This window comes from Rhinolophus ferrumequinum, chromosome 3 (assembly GCF_004115265.2).
Source record: "Rhinolophus ferrumequinum isolate MPI-CBG mRhiFer1 chromosome 3, mRhiFer1_v1.p, whole genome shotgun sequence".
NCBI classification, from domain to species: Eukaryota; Metazoa; Chordata; class Mammalia; order Chiroptera; family Rhinolophidae; genus Rhinolophus; species Rhinolophus ferrumequinum.
In genome coordinates, this window is record NC_046286.1 from 101,676,310 (window position 1) to 101,693,588 (window position 17,279).

General features: G+C 42.8%; 1 protein-coding gene across 1 annotated transcript in view; it reads right to left on the reverse strand.

Moving 5' to 3' along the window:
- PLG (plasminogen) overlaps positions 1-17,279 on the reverse strand; it is a 34,858-nt gene that overhangs the window by 6,520 nt on the left and 11,059 nt on the right. Inside the window, exons 6-15 of the mRNA XM_033097411.1 lie at positions 16,436-16,556; positions 14,794-14,912; positions 13,478-13,640; positions 12,622-12,764; positions 9,217-9,376; positions 7,297-7,478; positions 5,579-5,727; positions 4,589-4,682; positions 736-856; positions 8-82 (exon numbers count right to left, since the gene is read on the reverse strand). Coding sequence (XP_032953302.1) covers positions 8-82; positions 736-856; positions 4,589-4,682; positions 5,579-5,727; positions 7,297-7,478; positions 9,217-9,376; positions 12,622-12,764; positions 13,478-13,640; positions 14,794-14,912; positions 16,436-16,556 — 1,327 coding nt within the window. The remainder of the gene's footprint in view (positions 1-7; positions 83-735; positions 857-4,588; positions 4,683-5,578; positions 5,728-7,296; positions 7,479-9,216; positions 9,377-12,621; positions 12,765-13,477; positions 13,641-14,793; positions 14,913-16,435; positions 16,557-17,279) is intronic.

Consider the following 17,279-nt stretch of genomic DNA (forward strand, 5'->3'; position numbering starts at 1 on the left):
AACGTACCTCTCCAAGCAGTGGGCAGCAGTCAACACCCACTCGGGGGAAATTAAAGTGCCTCCACAGAAGTGCTTCCCAAATCTAGGAGGAAAATATGCCATGATTTTAGTTCCAATCTGATTGTTTTGTGTACAGAAAGCCAGAAAGAAGTGTTCACTCAATTCTGATCATGTTGATAGTCCCAAAGGAAAGGCTACCAGCCTATTACCAGGACGATAAGAACTGTGAGTTGTGCTTCAGTCGTGGATTTTCCAGAAGGTCCCATCCATCACTCTCTTTGAGGTGGCTGTGAGAGGCCCAGGCACAGCCTGTCCACCGGACAGCTAAGCCATGTGGCTCCAACAACAGGAAGCCTCCATCCATGGCTGTAACCGGTTAGCCCTGGACTTTAACAGAAGTAACCAGGCAAAAGACATTCCCTTGAGGTCTCTTCCATTTCTTTTTGACGAGATCTATGCAAGACCTCATATGAGTCATTTGTCAGGAAGCCAAATGTGATCCTGAATAGCTAAGATTCATGGGAGTCCACTGATTTTACCTAGAAAATTCCCTTTTTGGGGGGATGGCTCCTAAATCATTTACTTTACAGGACTGTTTAGGCATGTGGTAGCTCATAAAAATGGTGCAAGCCGTTCCGAAGTAAATCGTAATTAATGGAAGGCAAATAGTAAGTTTGCAATAGCAGGTGTATTCACGCAGAGGATGGAATACATGGCTTCTGGAAATGTTGTTACCTTGTCCTAAGGCTGATTTGCCAGGGCCAGGAATGTGGGTTGGCCACACACCCACCTACGACCCTTCCCGGACATTTCTTCGGCTCCACCTTGGGCTTTCCACAATCAAATGAAGAGAGCTCTGTGGCACAAAGTGGGGAAAAGAACCGCATTTGAAGAAGTGAATGGTAGCAATTCTATCATACAACTCAAGATAAATTAATATCTCATGGCCAGAGCACTGAATTGTTGGCCTCTTCAAAGCCCAAAGTGATAGTAAGATCATAAGCATCTTTTGGAATACTTTTTTCTAAGTTTCAAAAGTAGTAGTAGACAATGTAGAATCCTTTTCTTTCTTGATTCAAGAAAATGTAAGTACTTTTTTACTCTTTGGTGGAGGGGAGTGGTTAAGCATTAGAATGAGAGCTTTTTGAGAGGACCTTGACTGACACAGTTGTTACTCTGACCTGATGTAATAGAACTAGAACAGTATATATTACTATACCCACCGCCACTATCACCACCACCATCATCATCATCACCCCTGAATCATGTAAAGTTTACTGAAAACCATAGTTGTCTTTCCTGTTGAAAGAAACTAGGGTATTTTGTACTGGGAGTCTCTGTGTGTGCATGCACGTCCATAGGGATGTGTATGTGGTTCTATGCAGCAAGGATAACTGTCCTAAGCTGAAATATTTCCTTCTCTCAGCCAACTTCAGGACTGCTCTTCCAGGGAGCCTCCAAAGACTCACCAATGCCCTGGGTACAACTTACATTCACCTGCCTGTACCTCTCTCTTCACCTCCTACCTACTTCTCCTCTTCACCGAGTCTGCAGGGGTCCCGGAGAATAGGGTTAGTGTCCATCTTTGGTAGCACCCACTAATGCCTAGAATAGTTCAGGGGCTACAAAGGGGTGTTCATAAAATGCCTCTCTGTTGCCTGGATCCCTTTAAGATCTTCAGAAATATGACTGTAAGTCATTGTTAATAACAATACTACAAGGGGAATTTCTTTCATTCTTAATCAACCAGAGATTCTACCCTCTACTGAATCTGGAACCTGAATTTTCCAAATAACTTTCCATTTATCGTGGCCTCTTCTGAGAATCTATACATAGAAGTCCTTTTTTAAAAAACAAAACAAAAGCGAAACAAAAAAATAAACAGGAAGTCATGTAGTGTAATGAAATCCTATTCTCGAATACTGAGCTTAAAGTCTGTAATAGTGCCTTACGTAGAGTAGAATTACATAAATATAATAAGAAAAGAATAACTACAGAGATTATGGTACCCCGGGTCTGCCATTCAGAACAAAATAGAAAGTTTCTCTTTATTTTTACTTATTATTTGTACCGAATGTGTCGGTAGAGCTGAAATGAGTTATTAAAATCATTCAAAAAAAAGAAATTTATGAATAATTAAATGAATGTAAATAAATACAAGTTTTGCTTAAGATGGGCATCCTTAAAATTTTGAAGTTAATATTAAAGAGAAAGCATAGGACCCTTTGGTGAAATTGAAAAACAGAGTATTGGGCTGACTAGACCATAATTCTGATTTCAGATTGTTTTATCGATGCTGTGACTTACGTGCAACTGGCATAGTGCTATTTGTTTAATAATACCATATATTTACACAAATTTTTCTGATGTATTGCTTTGAAAAAGTTTACATGTAGCCCAAAACGTTAATCAATGGTACATTTTCACCTTAAAAATGAATTTTCCTTGTGAATTAGTAAGAATGGAAAGTTTGGGAATTTCAAAGAAAATGACTGTTAGGAAATTCCCCCCTTAAATAAAGAAAATCTAAAATCTCTCAGAGAATGAGCAATAAAATCTTTAAGTACAAAGAGAAAAAAATGTAAACAAACTATACCTCAAAGAGATTTCTAATTCTGAAAAATCCAAATAAAATCAGCAAAAGGCCACACAAGCATACACAAAACATCCCGTAAGGTGGGACAGCCACCCTTTAAAGCGCTGACCTGACATACTGGAGGAACTGTGATTCACGACTTCATTCATTCATTTATTCATTTAGCAACTGTGTATCAAATGTATATATAGTGCCTACTACCTGCCATGCCCTGCTCTAAGCACTAGAAAGAAGGAAATAGCTCAAATCCTTTACATTGTTTTCGACCCTTACATTCTAATGGGTCAGTATGTAAGAAGAGGTTAAATTGGAAGGTTTGCTTGAGGCCCCAAAGTGGCCCAGGGGAGGTATGAGACAAACCTCCATAGCTTGATTTCAAAGGCAATAGTCTTTTCTACATTTCTGGTATCCTCACCCAATTTAGGGATGTGAAAGACTCAAATTCTTAGAAATTGGAGAAAGAAGAAAGAAGAAAGAATGGGAGGCAGATATTTCAGGTAGGCTGTGAGATCCCCCCTCACCACGATGTGGGTGTGTGAGGTTAACCCTAAACGGAAGGGTTCCAAGCAGACCACCTGGTCTGATCTTGAGATGTGTTTCCTGTGTGTGGAAGAGGGATTCACAGGCCTGACTCATGCTTGAGAAGGCTGGAGCGTCTGGTGGTGGCCAAGGGCTACACCTGGGAAGTTTCTGTTCTTCCCTCCTGTGGGAGCAAGAGGGGCATGAATCCCAGACTCAGCTGCTGAGGCCATGGCAGGAATGGCAGTCTCCTAGGACAAAGGCAGTCCTGCCAAGGAGGCAGCTTGTCCAGCATGGAGAACCGGGGCAGTGAGAGGCAGTGGGGTGAATCAGAGGGAAGTTGCTGAGGACCGGGAGTGAGCAGCTGAAGGGGAGGCACCAACCCCATCCAGGGACTTTCAAGTGGAGGGGCCACCACAAGAGCTTCTGCAAACCAGAGAAAACACCCACTCGAGAAAGAGTCAACTGTAAACTCACCCTAAATCTGGAAAGCACAGTAACAGCGGCCAGGTAGAATCGCTCCTCTCACCCTAGCTCTCCTTCCTTCCCCTGCTCCACCTAAGAGTGTCCCAAAAGCAAACCCCAAGAGTGGGGCTCCCATGCTCTAACCCCTACCCTAAACTGCCTCCCCAAACCACCTCCTGATGCTGGTCTTGGGTGGCTTTGTTGCCAGAGCTTCTCCCCTCCAGCTCTAGCCCTTCCACACGGCAGATACAAGCAATGCAGGCTGTACAAAGGCGAGATCCAGGCTGGTTTCTGTAACCAGGATGGATTCTGTTTGCCAAGACGGGTCCAAATCAAAGTGGCTTACCCATGACCTACCCATGGATTTGTCCTCCCAAACTTTTCAGAACTAATGGCAACCCCCTCTCCCTGATCCAAGACTCTTGCTCCTTAGAAAAGTCTCAGAGAAATGATGAAGGAACCCAGACAAGCTTCCTCTAAGGATTGTGGGTATGTACAGCCAATGAATAGTCATCTTAGGGTAAAGGATACTGGTGCTGAGTAAAGATCTGCACTACTTTTATTCTTAGGATGACAACTTATAGGTTTACAGTGTATATTACATGCTTATCTGTTTCCTGCTGTTTGTATTTTCTTTCTCACCTCTCAGCTGCTGAAAGGGAACGTTTCCTATCTGGGTGACTTTTAAATTTGTTTTTCCTACATCCCAAGCTTGACATTGGAGAATTCTGTGGAACCATGGTGAGGCTGATTAGATCACTGTAAGCTTGCTCTTTTGGAGAATTTTGTTTTTACTTTATTTAAGGTGTTGGGGAGGGGGGCTCCCTAACAACTGGGGCCACCAGTAGGACAGATTCAAGAAGTCCATTAAGAAGAGAGGGCTCAAGGAGAGAGGGCAACGCTGCTGAAGCGCTTGGCTTGAAAGCCCTTCTCTTTCAGATCTGTCCTAGGAGGTGATTCGGCATTTATTTAAGAAATCGGTTCTTTTCAAAAAAGGAAACGACTTACCACACTGGGGGACATCACAGTAGTCAAACAGTTTCTTTGGATTCATCGTGTAGCACCAGGGACCATTGTCATCGTTATCAGGATTACGACAGTACTGAAAGAAAAGGCAGGTGTACGTGGAACAGCCCGCACAGGGGCAGAAGCAGGCGGGGAAGGTCCCGAGGCACAGGCGTTTCTTGGCTGCCCTTAGAAGATGAGAGGTAAGTGCTCCTTTTGGGGGGATGCGGTAAAGTTGAGGATGCTTATAGAGCTGCTGACCCAGAGCATTTCACCAGTCATGTCTCCTTGTGCAAAAGGAGCTCCAGCCATGAGCAGAGACTCTCAGGGGTCTTGAGGTAGAGATTATTTAAGAGGGCTTCCTGTGTTCATGGAGACCCTTAGAGACCCAGCTATAGAGAACCCTAGGATGTGTTGACTTGTCTTGTGCTTGGTTCATCTCAGCAACCTTCTACCCGAGGAAGCCTGTTTACTGTTGGTTCAGAAATGCGTATTCCCACGGACTGCACACCCTCCATGGGTGAAGGCATAGAAAGGCTGTTTTCCTTGTCCTTCTCTATACGTACCCCCCAAAGGAAACCATCCCAGAGAGTGTGAGAGCGTGGGTGAAATCCTATTGTGTGGATCCCTAACAGCCCGTCCAAGTTTTTTTCTAGAAAAATCTGACTAAAATGTCATGAAGGCCATTTTTGATCACCAGAACCTAGGGGACAAACACCCGAAACTAGAAATGGCACCTAATAATAACAGCAGGCAAGGAATGTTACAAACAGGGAATGAGAGGCGTGAGTGCTTGCCTGTACGAATTGTACCACTAAGCCAATTACACTGGCTTAGTGTATTTGGGCTTAGTCCCCTGAAATCTCTCAGTGTTCCTTTCCCCACCCCACAACAAAGACCAGTCCAGGCTGACTTTCTGTAACATAGGACCGATTCTGTGCACAAAAATTGGTCAGCAAAAGCCCAAACGGGGTCCATGTCAGAGTGGCTCACATTTTTTTCCAGGCCTGCCCGTGGATTCGTCGTTGGAGTGAAAATGCTGTGTCTGTGGGGCTCCTGGGCAGCCCATCCCTGGCATGGAGTGCCAGCAACAGTGGTGGCCTTCTTGCCCCGATATGCTTTTCCATTCCCAAACATGCAATCTGTGGGGGGAGAAGCTAGGTGGTTACATAGAGCAGGTGCTGCGGGGTTAGGTTTCTGCAATGACAGGCTCTGTGGTCACGTCCTTCAGAGCCCCGGAATGCTGAAGATCAAAATGAACACTGAGTTCTTAACAAGTGACAGAAAATGCTATTGGCTTGGAGAGGATCACAAGTTTTGCAGGATGTTAGAATGGGGAGTTTGGCCGGGACCCTGAGATCATTGAGTTTCTACAAGCTGTGTGGTAAGACAGAGCTCCCGGGGGAGTTGCATGAAGCAGACGCTGCTGTGAACTGGCAGGTGACTTGAACACCTCGCTGTCTGTCACTAAGGGTGGAAAAGAGGGTGCAGATTGAAAAGGATTTTATTGAAACTCGTATTTGGCTAGAACTGTGCTTTGAGTCCGCACCCTCTGGGGTGAAAGGGGTATCAAAGAGATGACTTGGGGCCCCTTCTCCAATCTTGTCCCTCATTTCAAGCCTAGGGAATGGGGGCTCCCACAGGACCTCCCAGAGAATCTGATGTGTGTCACATATAGGGAAGGAGAGAAAGGGATGACCCAATACACAGTGTTCCAAGGGCCAGCTAGCTTCTCTGCCAAGGCAGGGGGCTGTGCTGGGCAGCCTGCACCCCGAGGAATAGGGGTGTGCAAGTTGCCAGAACTAGACACCAAATGTGGGGCAAGCACATGGGAAAACCACATGAGGTCGTCTCAAGTCTTATCCAGGGTGGATACCCAGGTAGGGCCCAGAGCCCCATGTCCCACCAAGATGGAGGAAGTAGAGTTGGCTCACCCCGGACCAGAGAACAGCAGGTGAGGTCCCCAGGGTGGTGGAGGATACTGGGGGAAGGAGAAGGCTCTGAATTTCAAACCAAGTTCTCATTCTAATCATTACTGGAGGAATTGGATAATCCAAAAGTGGTCAGACAAGACATGCGACCCCCCTGGGCTTTTGGGGGGGGTGTGCCCCTCCCCTGGTGCAGAGCACTTGTCCGCTGCCTGACAACCACAGGACCAGGTGCTTAGCAGTTAGAGCCACAACCCAAGGGTCAGGGAGAGAGGGAGGAGTGTGGATTGCTGCTTGGCTGCCAGCTCAGGTGACAACGTCATTCTTATAGGCAGACCTAACAGCCCTCACAGCTACAGAGCCACTTTTCCTAGTGTTCGCTGGAGAGCGTCATGTAACTAGCACTCCTAATTTAGTATATTCAAAGCCAAAGCGATCCTTTCTATTCCTCCATGGAGGAGGCAGGGACGGGCTTTTCTAGAATGTTTCATTCTGGCTAATGCCATAATTATCAACCTCTCAATCCACCCAGGCTCAACATTTTCTCCCTCTCTCACAACCAATTAGTGTTCAATTCCCAAAGAAACCGCCCACCCTCGTTACACCACCAACAGCAGCTCTTCCCCTACCCCACCCCATGACACACCGAGGCTTCCTTCCGCACGGCAGACCCTCCACCAGCACCCCAGTTCCCTGGAACAACGAAGCCTTCTGCATTGTAGGCTTTCCCATCTCTTCATCCCTATGCCCAAACATATAGATGTCTGGCCACCGACATCTTACCTGGTTTCGAAGAAGGCTCCGCACTTAGAACTTGGGTTTCAGATAGAGGCTTTATGACACTCTCTTCTGTCTGTGAGCATTTTTTCAGGTTGCAGAACTCCCACCTGACTTCCGGGTCAGTGGTGTAGCACCAAGGACCTTTGTCACCATCTGGATTCCTACAGTAGTTCATCGTCAAGCCGCTGTGAATTCCACAACAACACAGGGCATGAGAGGTAGGAGAACCTCAGGGGCGTCCCGGCACCCTCTGAATCCTGTTTGAACCAGGTCTGAACCAGTGACTTTGGAATATTTCCATTAAAGATACCACAGGTGCTAATTATTATTATTATGCCACAAATACCAATGGTCTGCAACTTCTGAACAACTGGGCAAGTTTGAAAAATAGATTATAATTTCTATTTTAAAAATCAAAACTAACATATGCTCCATATATAAACATGTAAAAGAAAGTATTAGAATGTCTCCTTTCTCTGGAAATGTTAAATCCATTCCCCAGGGATAACCAATATGGATTTTGAAGCGTATATTGTCGATGTTTTTTTCTATGCACATACAATTATTTCTATATGTCTATTTCACTCTATATGAATACCTAGGGCTGGGTAGGTTGAACCCAAAATGTATTTCCCTAAGGAAGAAATGACACACAAGATGAAGACACTCCCAGACCATCCCTCTTAGTCTAGTTACTCATAATGTAGTTAAAATATTGTACATTTACAGTGAAAAACTCCATGAAAATAACATAACTTAGTAATATAAAATACTATGATATTTACACAGTATCAAATAATATGTACATATCACAGGTAAATCAAGTGGGTTCAGGGTTAGAAAGACTTATGGAAGCCTGCCTGGAAAATGAGCTCCCAGGCAGGAAGTCGTTGCTACAGGACGCCTTCTGGGGAAATGGGGAGGAACTCCGCACTGTTCTAATCTTCCCTACCACCACCTGGTCTCACCTCCCTCACTGCAGCCACTCAGGGGCTGAGGAAACAGGGATGAGACTGAAAACCAGTGAGATGGAAGGGATGGAGGGAGACGTCTGAGTAGACTAGAGGACCTGAGGGAGATGAGGGCTTATGGGAGAGTCAGAAAAAATTTGGTAAGAGACATAGCAGGTGAGGAGCCTAGCGGTACAGTCCCAGCCCTGCAGAATTCTCAACCTTGGAATCCCCTTATAATTTGGTGGCGGTCTGAGAAAATTTGAAATGTATTATGTATATGTGAATCCACAGTATGTAGATACTATAGACTCATCTCAGGCCTGGGCTCACAATTTGAGGAAGCCAGTCAGCGGGTCTCCGAGCAACTGGATATGTTAAAAGGCTTATCCATTTACGGCAAAAAATGGATTTTGTCCACCTTCCTGCCCATTTTGCCTGTCGGCATCTGTATACTTCCTGACTCTCATCTGCCTTCCTGCTTTTCCTCTTCATGTCCTGGCAACTCATATCCCTTCAGACCATTAGTGCTCAGGACCAAATGTGTCTGGACAGGTCAGGTGGTAGATACTGTGACCCAGTGACAAACACAAACTTCACTTCAGGGATGGGAGGTTAGGATGATAAAATTCCATAACTGAAAGATTGCACTGATCTTCAGCAGGTGTCGTGCAATGGTCTTATTTCTAACCTTTTGGTCATTTATCTTCCTGAGCTTTCCACTAGTGTGACCTTGACGTTTCCTTATACCCCAACCCGCCTGCTTCCACAAAATGACTCAGGAAAGAGAGCTAGCCTCTCACTTCTCTTCTTTCAGAGCTTTTGCTCAAAAACAAGGTGTCTGAGACATTTTTGCCTCCCATTCTGGAGCCCAGAGAAGTTTGGTCCTGAGAAGTTAGCTTAAAGCATGGCCCTTCTAAAAGAAATTTAAGTTTGCTGTTGCTTCTCGCATGGTTAAAAATGAAAGACATACGCATTTGGGTAGTTTTCTGGGGTCTTTTCATGCCGGTGTGGTGTCATAGATGACCAAGCTTGACATTTCTTTCCTGTGATAGTGGTGGATGATGTGCCTCGATAACTCTCTCCGTTGTCATGGTAGCATTTCTGGACCACAGGAGTCTGTTCAGGTGGTGCTGAAATTAAAATAGAAGAAATCAGTGAATAATGACTAAGACAGAGAGGCATGTGAAGCAATACATGACACCAACAGAACAGTCGTCTCTGGGAATTAACATTCTTGCATATGGACAGGCAGATGAACATGCAAAGAAAACAACAGATCCATAACATTCTAGAACTTTAATGACCTAACTTTTTGGTAAATATTTAATTTAAAACTCAGGGGATAAAAATAAGCAGGCCAGAGTGCTTATGCATGGGAACCGTACTCATATGCAAGCTCTTTTTTAAGGCTCTCCACTGGGTTTTCATGTAATTGGGCAGGAGACCAGAGGGAGCCACATTCTGTGGTACAGACTGTAGATGGTGATTGGCTGCGATTGGGGGCAGATGTGAATTCTTTCCCTAGACTCTGCTCATACAAAGCCAAAGCCTTGAGCTGCTGAGGGATGGGGCAGGAAATGTTCCTATATCCAGGAATGCAGGTAAAGATCCATTACTTCTCAGGGAGAGGTAGAGACAAAAATCTTATTCTCCTAGAGGAGGGACAGAAAATCCTCTTGTGACCAGGATCCTTCACCAACACCAAGTAGAAGTATGCTACTCTTCCACTCAAGGCCCACCACAGATACACGTTCGAGTTTAGGTCCATGGAAAGGAGGGGCAAAAACACTGAGAAGTACTATCTTCAAAGCCCAGGTACACAGAAATTGTCTAAGATTGAGGGTAGACCAGGAGGACAGAGAATGTCTACCTCCACCAAAAGCTTAGCATCCTGTAAGAAGAAACAGCAGCCTAGCGCTAGGGTCAGATTAAGAGCATGGAGCGACTCTCTGTGGTGCAGGCATGCAGTTGATTGCTACAAGCTGAGAATGGATTAGGAAAACTGAGAAGACTTTTCAGACTCGAAGTACAAGGGAAGAACTCCCAACCAGAGGAATTTGAAGCCTGTGGTCCACTTAAGATAAAATCAGCAACAACAAAACCCAAATTCGTTTTATCTGCTGACTATACTCGTATTAACTCAATTACCCACGTAGCATATTGACAAAATAAAAAGTGTTCCCGTTTCAAAGAATAAATAATATTTACTTCAGTCTCCACTGGTCGTTTACATACAATGTCCAGCATTTGATAAAAATAAAATTACAAGACACACCAAAAAAGCCAGGGGGGAAAAAGCCAGTCTTGAGTGATAAAGCAGTCACTAAAGCCAGACTCAGAGATAACTGACTCAGAGATAGACAGAGATGTGGGAACTATCAGATTAAGACTGTAAAATAGCTATGATTAACATGTTAAAGGATCCTGTGGCAAAGATGAACACTATGCATAGATAGATGAAAAATTCCACCAGAAATAAAAACTACAAAAAAATAAATAAAGTGCTAGAAATAAAAACCATACTTCAGTCAGAGATGATATCAGATAGTCTTTCAATGATCAGCAGACTAGACACAACTGAGGAAAGAATTGGTGAACTTGAAAATAGATTAATAAATACTATCCAAACTGATCCACTGAGGGAAGTAAGAGTAGAGTAAAAAATAGAACAAGATATAAAAAGGATGAGACAATATAAAATAGCCTAACATTGGGATAATTGGAGTGTAAGTAAACGAGAAATGGAGGGAGCAGGAAAAAAAATATTTGAGCAGCAACAGCTGAGAATTTTACAAAAGTTAATGACAATCAACAACCCACAAATACAAGTAACTCAGAGAACTTCAAGCAAAATAAATACCAAAAATAAATAAATAAATACACCTACACACACCGCAACCAAACTGCAAAAAAATCAAAGAGGAGACAAAGTCTTAATCCCTTGCTTTAAAGGCAGCTCAAAAAAAAAAAAAAAGTATTAAGTACAGATGAACAAAGATAAGATATCCAGTCAGAAACTATTCAAAACAGAAGATAATGGAGTATCATTTTTAAATTGGTGAAAGGGGAAAAAAAATTGTCCACGTGGAATTCTGCACCCAACAAAAATTATTTTTTAAACTGAAGGCAATATAGAGACATTTTCAGACATACAAAAGCTGAAAGACCTCAGAAGCAGCAGAGCTGTACTACAAGAAATGTTAAAAGTTATGATGTGTTTTGCAGAAAAAAACGTAACATTGGGTGGAAATTGGAATCTACAGAAAGAAATAAAGAGCACCAGAAGTGGTTAAAAAAATAAATAAATAAACAAATACATGTAAATATAAAGGATATGTTATATTTACAATCACTTTAGAACATCATTGGCTGTTTAGCGCAAAAATAATATCCAAGTATTGTGAGGTTTATAACATAATAGAAGTAAGCTCTGAGAACAAAAGCACAATATTTTGGGAGAGAGGAAATAGAAGTACAATGTTTTAAGGTTCTTACATCATACATCTAGTAAAATAATATTATTTGAAGGTGGAATGTGATAAGTTAAAGATATATATTGTAAACATTAGAAAAAAATAACTAAAAACATTAAAAACTAATTAAACTAATAAGCAAATAGTGGTGATAAAAGACAGTTGAAGAATACTCAATCAATGCAATGGCAGAAAAAGATGGGAAAAGAATGACCAAAATTCTAATAGGACAAGTGGAAATAGCTAACTTGATGGTGGATTTAAATCCAACCATATTAACAATTACATTAATTGCAAATGGTCTCAATTAAAAAGCTAGAAAAAAGACAAATCATACAAACACTAGTGAAAATGGAGCTGCGATACCTGTCTTCCTGTCAGCATAACTAGACTTCAGAACAAGGAATAGTTCCAGAGATAAGGAGAGACATTACATAAGGCTAAAGGGGTCATTTCTTCAAGAAATGTACAATCCTACTTGTACCTGCCTAACAAAGAGCTCCAGAATATATAAAGCAAACAGAAAACCAAAAAGAAATCAATGAATGCACAGCTAAAGCTGGAGACAGCACCATTCATCTCAAAACAATTGATAGAACAGGAGGTAGAAGATTAGTAAGGATTCAGAAGAGCTAAACAACCCTAATCGACTTGACCTAATTGGCCTTTATAGAATAGTGCACCCAACAACAGCAGAAGCCACATTCTTTTCAAGAGCACACGAATCATTCGCCAAGATGACCATATCCTGAACCATAAAACAAGCCTCCACAAATTTAAGTTGACATCCTAGAGCATGTTCTCCGACTAGAACAGAATTAAACTATAAATAAAGCTACTGTGTATTGTGACACCAGTGGTGTAGCACTGGGGCCCTCAGTAAGCTCAGCCCCCTTTCTCACCTGGGGAGTCCGCTTGGTCTGTAGGTGGAGAGGAGTCACAGGATGGTATCTGACAGTATTCCCACCTCGGTTCATTGCTGTTTGTGTAGCACCATGGAGCCATTTCTCCATCAGGGTTACGGCAATAGTTTTCAACCAAATTTCTAAAAAAGAAGTGATCGTGAGTTTGGCTTTCCAAAAAGGCTAAATAAATAACAGTGCACATGCGCTTCTTAACAGAGATCCTGGACGTGTGTCCAGGGAATTCTCTAGAATTACACAAACTGAAAAACAGGTCAAAATGTGAACAAGAGCAGGATTCCATAGGATTCCATAGAATCATGGCACAGATGCCTCTCTGGGGTAAAATATTAAAATATATTCCTGAACTATGTACAGCCAAGAAAAATATCTCTTCTGCTATGTGTTGGATACTACTCTGTGCGCTGAAAACGCAATGGGTATTTTCTGTACTGTTCCTCCCTCAAAAAGTATATCCATGGTAGCCATAGAATTTAAGTGTTACAGTCCTGGAATTTCACTGTTCTGGAACCTTCCTGTGCCTTTTGTAGAGTGCTTGTCAAACACAGTGCTGGGACCCACTCTTTTGAGTGTCTGCTTTAGTAGGTCTGGAATAGGGCCCAAGAATGTGCATTTCTAACACAACCCTGCTGCTGGTGGTAGGGGGAACCACCCTCTGAGAACCAGCGTTATAGGAAAATTGGCGCTGACTTTCATATCTCTTGCATATGACTTGACCAGTTCTCATTCCAGAATATTTTACCTTTGGGTTTCTATGGTAACTCATACTAAGCAAATTCGGTGGGATTTCACAGTCCATTCAGCTGACAGGGGAGGAGCCCAGAGGCGGACTTACTTGCAGGGGAAGTTTTCTGGAGTCCTGTTGTGCTTGTGAGGGGTCTGTTCGCTCCAGCGCTGACAAGTATGCCCGGAGACAGTGACAGCCACGTTTCCTCCATAGTTTTCACCGTTACCCATCAGACACTGATATGTGGGGCCAGAAGTTGGTGGGGGCGTTGCTTGAATGGGGAGTATAAGTTACAATGAGTATTTTAAAAGTCAAAAATGCACAGATGGGTTTTATGAGGGGATGGATGCAGGGAGCCTCAACCTGTCTTCTGTTCATCCTCTCTCGAATTTGGCACTTGAAAATTGTTTATCATTTTTAAAAGGAGTTGACTTGGTTGAACCTATGTCTATGAGATCCTGTCCGGAGGAGCTCCAGGGGCAAGACCCTCGGAGTACATGCTTCTTTCTACATTCTCTGTGCTCAATTTGTCATGGTAAGGATCAACAAGTGTCACCCGCACCTCGAATCCTTACTTACAACAGTGATCCAAAGTCTTTTGTGAAGGATAAATTATTCACTGAGTAAACACAACTCAATGACACCCCATATTCCATAAAGCCAACCGAAAGTCCATAGAAAAAAGTTAAAAAATGTCTCCAAGGAAAAGCATATGCATCCAGAAATCATGAAATTCTCGAGAAAAAAAACAGATGACGAAAAAAGAAACTGACGTTCAGAAAGAAGGAGAGTACCTGAGGGACTTCAGTGTCCCAAAGGATGATTATCCACCCCAAGAACAGGAAGCCTTCTGAGTCCTTCTCAACTTTTGATAACTGTCCTTGTCTAAATAGTGAGTCCCTTGCTTCAAGTTCTCATAGAAGAAAAATAGTATAAAATTGTTTCTTTCAAGTCATTCCTGCTAAGTCTGCCATTTCATCTTCTCCCCTTGAACTCTCTTCTCCCACTGCGCCCTCTCAAAGCGGACATACTGAAAACTGGACATCCAGAGACACCTCTGGTTTACAAAGCAACCATCAGAAAGAACTCTCGTTGATAATGAAATCGACGTACAGAAAGCATGGGTCTGGTTTCCCTTTAGCACTAGGAAAACAGCACCATATCAGAGCTGTTAATACCTTCATTCAAGAGCCTCTGATGGGAAGAAAAAACGAAAAACAAAACGAAAAAACCCCACGATCAACAAATGCTCTAACAATTAGCTGTCATAACTAACAGATTTGTTTTAAAAGAGCAACCACATCCCACAGCATTTGTAGGGCACTTTCTAGGCACAGCATTCAGGCACAGATAGATGCTTCTTTCTTGATTCCAAGAGCAGAATGGATGAGGATTGCCGATGCCTGGATAGGAGCCATACTTACTACAGCGTGGGATGTCACAGAACTCCCAGCGTTTGGTGGGATCCATGGTGAAACACCAAGGGCGGGGCTCCCCATCGGGGTTACGACAATAATTCATCTTCAATTTCTTGTTTGGAAATCTGAATAGGCAAGAGGGACTTTAATGGCGCTGAACATTTACATTCACAAATGATAATCCTTTCAAATGAGCAAATATTGAGCGCCTGCTGTGTGCCAGCCACAGTCAAGCACCCAAGGAGGTGACTGGATAAAAGCTGTCTTCAAAGAGATGACAATCTCATAAGACAGATTAGTTCAGTATTCTAAGGACTATTTTTCTAACAGTTTACATGTGCAAAAATCACAGAACAGGATTAGTAACTTTATCGTTTTGGCCATCTGGAAAGTCGATGCAAGCAAACTCCAGTTATTCAGCGGCAAATAATAGCAATTTTTAAAACACAAGGTACTCGCTGACTAAAGATGGTCATCTCGTACATTGTACAGCTCAGGAGACGCCATCTTTGGAGCTTAAAGGAATGATCCTTCTGGTCCACCAGGTTCTGGTCCTGCTAGCATGTGAGCTTGAGAAACGCAAACGGACAAGCTGTGTCTCTGTGAGCACCAAGCCCAGTGGCACAGGCCGGTGAGCGCCCCTCAGCAGGGGCCCAGGAATAAGACTGGGAGATGCACACCGTCCTTGTGGCCCTCTGGGTTTTGTTCACGTCCCTCTCTGAGACTGGAAATGCTTAGTCAGGGTGGACTAAGCAAACAGCAGTGGCTTAAGCAATCCTCTTCTTTTATTTCCTGGAAGTGAGTTTTTACCCAGTTGTGGGCCTTGAGACCTTTCCTGTATTTCTTCTTTAATGGAAAATGGCAACCGCTGTGTTTTAACTATTTGGAATGTGATGTACAGAAATTCCATGGAGCTGTTTTTCACAGAGAAACCTGTGGCTTAGTTTCATTTCTTATAAGTTTTTGTAAGCACCGTTAGTGTCCTATGGTGGTCATAGAATGAACAGCAAGATCAGAAGCAGCTACAGAGAGGGTGGTGCTTTCTGGTACAGTCAATGTGAAATAGAGTAAGGTTTTCTAGAATGAGAGTCTTCAGGGACTCTTATTTCTGCTATAAATTCATGATCCCCTTTGAGAATCTGTTGAAAGTTAGGAATCCTCACCCCAGAAAAACGCATTGATATAAAAACACATAAGACATTCAGGGTTCACAAAACCCCAAAAGCCCAACCATAGATCATAGGTTAGGAAACCTTGAATCTCATCGGTATCAAGGAAAAGCAAAAGAATAAAGAGCAGAGGGAAACATTTGGAAAATATACAAGTAAGATGTATCCGTACTTCTCAAGTTTGAATGTACATACAAATCAGCCAGGACTCTGGTTAGAACGCAAATTCAGATTCAGAGAGTCTGAGATTCTGCATTTCTCACCAACTCTGTGGTGCTGTCACTCTTCGACGGACCCCGTTTTGAGAGTAGCAAGAGTGCATACTTCACTTGCAGTCATGTGGAAAGACGCAAATGTAAAATTTCAAAAACATCATCTATGTTCACTTCTTGAGGAATGTAAAAATATCTAAATAACATGAAATGCCCTGTGGAGCTGCAGACTGGTAAGCATGGAACTTCTTTCCCAGTGTGACTTACTTGGAAGGAATGTATCCGTGAGCATGCGGGCTCTGAGCGTTCCAGGGCTGGCATTCAAGTCCAGACATGGTCGTGGAAATCTTGCCCTCATAGTTTTCTCCACTGCAATGCATACATTCATCTAGACAGCGTGGACCAGAAGGAGAAAAAGAAATTGAAACGGATGAAGCAGAAAAGAGTGAAGACTAGACTCCTGCTAGAAATGTCTCATTTACCACTTGCCACATGTTCATATGTACTTTCCAATGGTCACTCAATGGTAACATAGGCAATAAAGACTCCATTTTCTAACACAACCTAAAATGTCACTCTCCTTCCGATTTCAACATGAAAATATTTTGGTTAACACCCCCTCAGCTATTAGAGTTACAACCAAATCCAGAAATTCCATAATGCTATGTCCTCAAACTGGGATGCACTGGTCCTTGGTGGGTGGAACAAGGTGGGGGAGGGTGCACATATTCTCAGACGTCTGTAAGTTCTCTACTAGGGTTTCTAAATATTTGGTGTCTTTGTTTCAATAGTGATCTTTAAAAATGCCTATGAAATTTTCCTGGTCATGTGATGATTGACAAGCAAGCTGTCCCCTCCCAGGACTTTCACACTGGGGTTCTATTTGTGCTCATGACCTCACTGGGAAATAATGTTCACCTAAAGCGACAGCACTTCTCTTTTTACATATTTGAGAAGCATGGCTGGCTGTTCTTTGCTTTTTTACATTACTTAAAAACAGAAACTGGTTTGGCATTATTGAAATAATATGCTACAGAAGGGTAATATGTGACTTTAAGTTTTATGGAGTAATAACAAAAGAAGAGGCAGACTTGATACAAAAATGATGTGT